Below are 6,032 nucleotides of genomic sequence, written 5' to 3'. Positions count from 1 at the left end.
AGAAAAAAGTTGCTGAGGGGGTCTGAAAACTTGCTAAATATATCGACAAAGTCGCTAAGAAGGCAACACTGGGCCTTCGGAGGACCCGGCCCACGTAGACCGCGAAGACCGGGTCCTCAGGAGGATGCAGCCTATGAATTTGGACACACCATTACCAAAGACATTGTGTGAGACACCAGTAGTTATTCTAAAACTGCACTACTTTACACCCCAGAAACAACAATAGCATGTTCTGTAAGGACTTTTGCTACAGTGTGGAGTTAGCGAAACCTCCTCTGTTATCTTACTCTTTAGCTCGTTAGCTAACAATGCTGTAGCCTTTTCGCTCACGTGAAATGAGGCCACATTTGAAGCTTGTGTGTATGTTTGTTACTTCTCAGGGTGTAAAAAGATTTCCTCGATGGTTTAAAAAAAAACTAGAGGGTCTCATCTGACTCCAGATCACAAGTTGCCTGGTCATGTGGCGAGTCTCATGGCTGGATCATCCCAAAATGCCTTCTCTTTCTCTCTCCTTGCGCCGTCTGTGCATGTTGTCTCATTGAGAGCAGGAGGTCTTCATTATCCAGGCTGGACACATGATCTTTCTGCTGAATCTCTGAGGAGCGCCAATATCTGTATCGTGTTTCCTTTACAACTCTCTGAGATGAGTGCGTTGGTGTGGCTACACAAACAATCGATTCGTGAAATATGATATAGTAACAAATTCTGGTAGTAAACTGAGTATCAGAAGACTGTGAGGCTATTGATTCACAATATCACATCATATAGAAGGGACAGCAGTTGCCAGGATCAATAGACCTATATACCCCAGGGAAATATAAAAAAAATAAACAGCCTTATGAATAAAAACACACTGCGGCATGTAATTTTGTCAAAGCCAAGGCATTTTTTTGTGCAATTGTGGTTAAAAGGGGTTTTCTTTTTTCCACAGAGAGATCTGTGCCTATGAGCCAAGCAGTTCCTGCCTCCTCTGACATATTTTTGGGCAACATAGCCCTGTGAGACATGTCAGCATACCTGTGCATGCTAACGAAAGCTGTCTTGCAAGAAACCGCGTCATAGTCTTTGGTTTTCACTTCAGAAGATCTAAGAACCTAACACCAAAGAATCAACTGCACAACAGGCAGGAAACATAAACAGTGTGTCTGCCTGAGGCCCTTCAAGGTAATAACAAGGCTTTCTTCAGCGCTACAGGCTAACATGCCTTCTCCAGGTAAACTGATGAGTGAACATGATTATGAAATCCACATTTCATCACTCTCCGGCTGCTCCTTTGCTATCTTGACGATGATTATTAGGAGAATTACACGCAGGCAGCACATGTCATTAGGAGGCACCATAAAAGAAGAGAAGCGGGCAGAGGTGTTTCACATAAAGGCCATATGGGTTTCTGCATCTTTTTAAGTGATGGTAATAAAACTTAGTCACCACCTCCAGAAAACCCCTGGCCAATAGGAGCCCACTGAACAAACTTTTTATGTGCCCTCCAAAAATGCTTGAGCATCCCCTGTGCCACTCCGGTTAATCCCTCAACATGCGCAGGTAGGACCAACTTCTAGGGAGGGAATTTCATGACCGCGGCTCCTTCTGCTTCTGCATCTCGACTGAGCGTGTCTCGTCACGGAGGGGGTGTGAAACATGGCCCTCAAAGTCTCCGGTTTGAGGAGGTAAGTATCTCAAATATCTGTCTTTCTGTCAGGGCTCTTCATAATTTTTTTTTTATTATTTCCAAATTTATGCAGAGCCATTTCACACTAACTAATAATAAATTTGTAATCTTTATTTAGTAGGAGGAAATGGCTCCATTTTCTCTTTCTCATAACTTTATGGGTGTAATAAGAATCGTCTGAGCATAAATTAAAGAAATTAGACGTTTGTCTTTTAATCCAACCACATCTATGCACACGTCTTCGCTGTTTCCCTTCCGGCTGTTAGGATAAAAGAGTTCTTATCTGAATAATACTACCGGCTTCAACAGCACTGAACATTTTCACATAGATACTGTACTCCTCAAAGTTTTTGTCCACACGTTTCCTGCTACAGTCAACTTGAATATGACTGAACCACATGGCCAGTTGCTTCATGGCCAACAGCGATCCATTCTTGGGTAATTAACACAAATGGGAGAGCATTAATTATGTCAAGAGTTGGCAAGCTGGCTTGCTCTCAGCATTTTGGGAGTGCCTAAGGGGTACTGAAACATGCACAACAGCAAAGGGAAAGTCTGTCACTTACAACCATGTCAAAAGCCAAAAGACGATGAATCGGGAATTCAGTCAGGAGTTAAAGGAGAGGGCACATCATTACCTAACTGAGCTGAAAGAATGATTACATGAAAGGATTGTTCTAGGAATATAACAGAGGCTTTGTCTTGTCTTCTGATGGTAGAGGTAGGGTTTTCTTATATATTTCACTTCTAACCCGTTTATATTTTTTCATCAATTTTTATCAGTTTCGTCAGTGACAAAGTAGCACATAAAAGATTTATTATTAAAAGGGAGTTTTTCATTCCCAACATCTCTATGAAGCGAAGCTTTCTCTTTCTTATATTTCTGTTGTTGTTTACAGAACTGTAGGAAGAAGCTAAATATAGTCAGATGGAAGACAAGCTTGATGAACAGTTATAGGAAGAAATCCTCCAAGGAAAACAAAGAAAAACTCAAATCATGCTTCAAAGAAAACACTTACCTGTCTTAGAGGAATTCTCTGACATGCAGGGCTATAAATTTACTTGCTTTCTTGCTGAGAGTAAGATGAAGAATCAATACTACTCTTTTACTCACAAGAAGCCAGTTTCGGAAAGATAGACTGTTGAGTGTTGCAAGATCAAACTAGGTACACTTTATGTGAGTGTGTCTGAATTCATCCATTGCACTGTAAACGCACATCTATCCACTGCACAAAGTTGTTGTGTGTCTTAAGTAGGATTAAAACTTTAAAAAGTAGAATTGAAACCTTAAACTTAGCTGATAAAGCTGCTGCTTTAAACTGATTAGATATTTCTGCCACAATAGAAAATGTTGGTGTGTCATGCAATATTTATCACGGTACTTTAAAGAAACCTACTATTAACAGCACATATTTCCAGTAGCCTGTCCTTTTTAGCTTCTGTTGTAACTACAACAACTGAACTCTGACTGCTAGATTTAGACATGGTTAACTTAGTTAGGAAAGGCTGAAAGATTGAAAGCAAGGTGAACGATTGCTCAAGTCTTGGCAAATTTTCCGCAAATGTCAGGCCCTTTAAAATAAGAATAAAATCATACATTTGAGCCCCATATAGCTGCACTAGTCTAGAACAGTGATGGATTGGTGCTTAAGACAGACAGCCCACTGGGGCTCTGAAGATGCTCCTTTAACGTGAAGGGCATAGTGTTTGAGACCACACCTCTGAAGAGGCCTTGCTGACTTAGCCATTAGTCATTTCTTCAGACACTACACACACACTGGTACATATTCCTCAAGCAAACACACACATTAGCAGGAGAGTTCACACTCTAGAGGTGGGTTACGCCCTCAGTAACATCACCCCAACCTCATCCATTTCTCAGCTAGACAAGCTGCAGCATTTGCCTTCAGAGGAGAGGCCTCACTGTCTCTATCAGTCATGTTGATGACGGATTCAGAATAGCTGTAGAAAGCTTTCATAACGCAGGACACATAGAGGAAGCTAAAGCGGCCGAGTGTGATAATACAAGTGTGAACAAAATGTAGCACTGCTCAGACACTTCAGCTGTGAAAGATAACCTCAAAAAGCTGTGTAGCTACTGCTACTGGCGACCGTGGCTCAGGGGGTTGGGAATCGCATCTCTAACCGGAAGGTCGCCGGTTCGATCCCTGGGCTCTCTGTCCTGGTTGTTGTGTCCCTGGGCAAGACACTTTACCCTACTTGCCTACTGGTCTTGGCCAGAGGGGCCGATGGCGCGATATGGCATCCTCGCTTCTGTCAGTCTGCCCCAGGGCAGCTGTGGCTACAACTGTAGCTGCCTCCACCAGTGTGTGAATGAATAGTGGTATTGTAAAGCGCTATATAAATCCAATCCATTATTATTTATATCAGCCACCTTTGGCAATATTTAAGTAAATAGAAAGATACTTCAACTGAAAGTTTTGGTGAAGTATTTCATTGATGCTCGTATAAGTAATTAGTAAATATGCACATAAGTTCATGCCCTCATTGAGAAAGCTCTCCATATGAAGGATTAGAATTTGCCTCGGAGACAGCCGGGCAGAAATGATCTGATTTAAGTTAAGCACGAGTGGATGGAGCCATTGAAATACAGTTTGTTTGCCTGCATAACACATGATGATGCCCTCTGAGCATAGCGATGAAAAGATCAGCTTACCCCTGACTTGTAGTAATGGTTTTGAGGAAATAGTAAGGCTGCTTATTTTCTGACATCATTAATTCTCTAAATGAATTTGCTAAATGGTTCCAGTGTGAAGCTGACTGCTGGCCGCTTGTTGACATTCTAGACATACAGTTTTTGAGGTAACCTTGTGATGCATTTACTAACAGAATATATGTCTGATATATGACAAAAAGGTTATCTATCACTTTATGTCACCAATAGCTAGTTTGCCTGTAGTCAAACTAGAACATTTCATTAGAACAATGAAACTATGCTTATAAAAAACAGTTATGAACAAACCGATTCTAGACATCTGCATACAACACACAACCTTTGCAGAGGTCACGTCAGTGGCTCATACACTGTCTCATACACTTTAGTATGACTGGAAGTGTTTTTAAAAACCTAGCTACCTCCCCCCGGTGGCAATTAAAATTAATCCCGCTTTAACGCCCCTCCATGTTCATGTCAATTTTCAAACTTGGAAGCTGCTTACAACTTTTTCATTCAGCTTACACGGTAACACATTTGACATATAAGGAGCTTAACCAACTGTTTCCCAGCCTTTTGGAGCTGGGAAATATTGATAGTTGATAGTTTTTTCCCGCGCACCAGGCATAGTGTAATTGTTTCGATTTGTCCCTGATATGCTGCTTTCTTCTGACCACTACTCATGCTAGGGCCTTCATCTGGGTCGGATTTTCTCCAGGATCCAGGTCAGACTGATTACTTTTCTTTTCAACTATTTAACTATTTATCTATTGCTATTATGTGCTGTGTTGTTCTACTCACAGCATGACTATTACGTAATTGCTTCTTCCTCTTCTTCTGTTTTACTGGCAGTTGGCAACCCATTTAATTAGAGCAGGTAGTTGTACTGCCCTCTAATGGAAGAGAGTGTAATTGCTCTGCCTGTTTCTCACGTGGGTCGCTTAGAGCAGCGGTCCCCAACCTTTTTTGTGCCACTGACCAGTTTATGTCTGACAATATTTTCACAGACCGGTGTAAATACAACAAAATAAAACCAGTACCGTTGCCAAAAAAAGAAGATTTAATCATAACACAGAGAAAAAGACCCAGGGAAACGGAGTTAATGATAAAAGCATTTAAAAAATAACGATAAAAACCCTGAAAACCATAAATTTCACACGCGAGCCTCAACTCTCGCGGCCTGGTACCAAACGACTCGTCCCGGGGGTTGGAGACCGCTGGCTTAGATTACCAATCAGGTGAAACCAGATAATCTCCCACGGTACTCTTGATCATTTCTCATGGCACACCTATGTGCTGCGGCACAGTGGCTGGAAAACACTGGTTTAACCCCTTATTGAAATAAAACTGAAATGACTGTAGTACCTTTAAATTTACCATAGATCACTGTAATTACTGTAACGCAGTGAGATGACTGATTTATCTATGGCTCCGAGGTTTGGATTTCTCCAAATTAAATATAGTTGATCTTCAAATCATGTCGCAAAAATCTTTGTTCCATTCAAAATCTAAAAGGTACTTGTCAAACAATTTCTCCAACTTCATGCACCATCAACATCACATACAGCATTTTTCTTTTTCTCCTTTATCTTAACTGCAATGCAAAGAAAACACAGAGGTCACCTGCTACATGTTATTCATGTGTTGTGTTATAAACTCAGTCAAAGAGACCTGTGAGTGTGATACTGA

The 6,032-nt window shown here is 41.2% G+C and overlaps 1 protein-coding gene across 1 annotated transcript in view; it reads left to right on the top strand.

Moving 5' to 3' along the window:
* The first annotated feature begins 1,638 nt into the window (after positions 1–1,638).
* col9a1c (collagen, type IX, alpha 1c) overlaps positions 1,639–6,032 on the top strand; it is a 30,513-nt gene continuing 26,119 nt past the window's right edge. Inside the window, exons 1-2 of the mRNA XM_085445935.1 lie at positions 1,639–1,667; positions 5,033–5,068. Coding sequence (XP_085302061.1) covers positions 1,639–1,667; positions 5,033–5,068 — 65 coding nt within the window. The remainder of the gene's footprint in view (positions 1,668–5,032; positions 5,069–6,032) is intronic.

This window comes from Copadichromis virginalis, linkage group LG22, assembly GCF_057382275.1.
Source record: "Copadichromis virginalis isolate Kocher_CV1m ecotype Utaka linkage group LG22, C_Virginalis_male_GT1.1, whole genome shotgun sequence".
NCBI lineage: Eukaryota > Metazoa > Chordata > Actinopteri > Cichliformes > Cichlidae > Copadichromis > Copadichromis virginalis.
The sequence above is the reverse complement of the archived record's forward strand: the minus strand, read 5'-3'. Positions and strand labels throughout refer to the sequence as shown.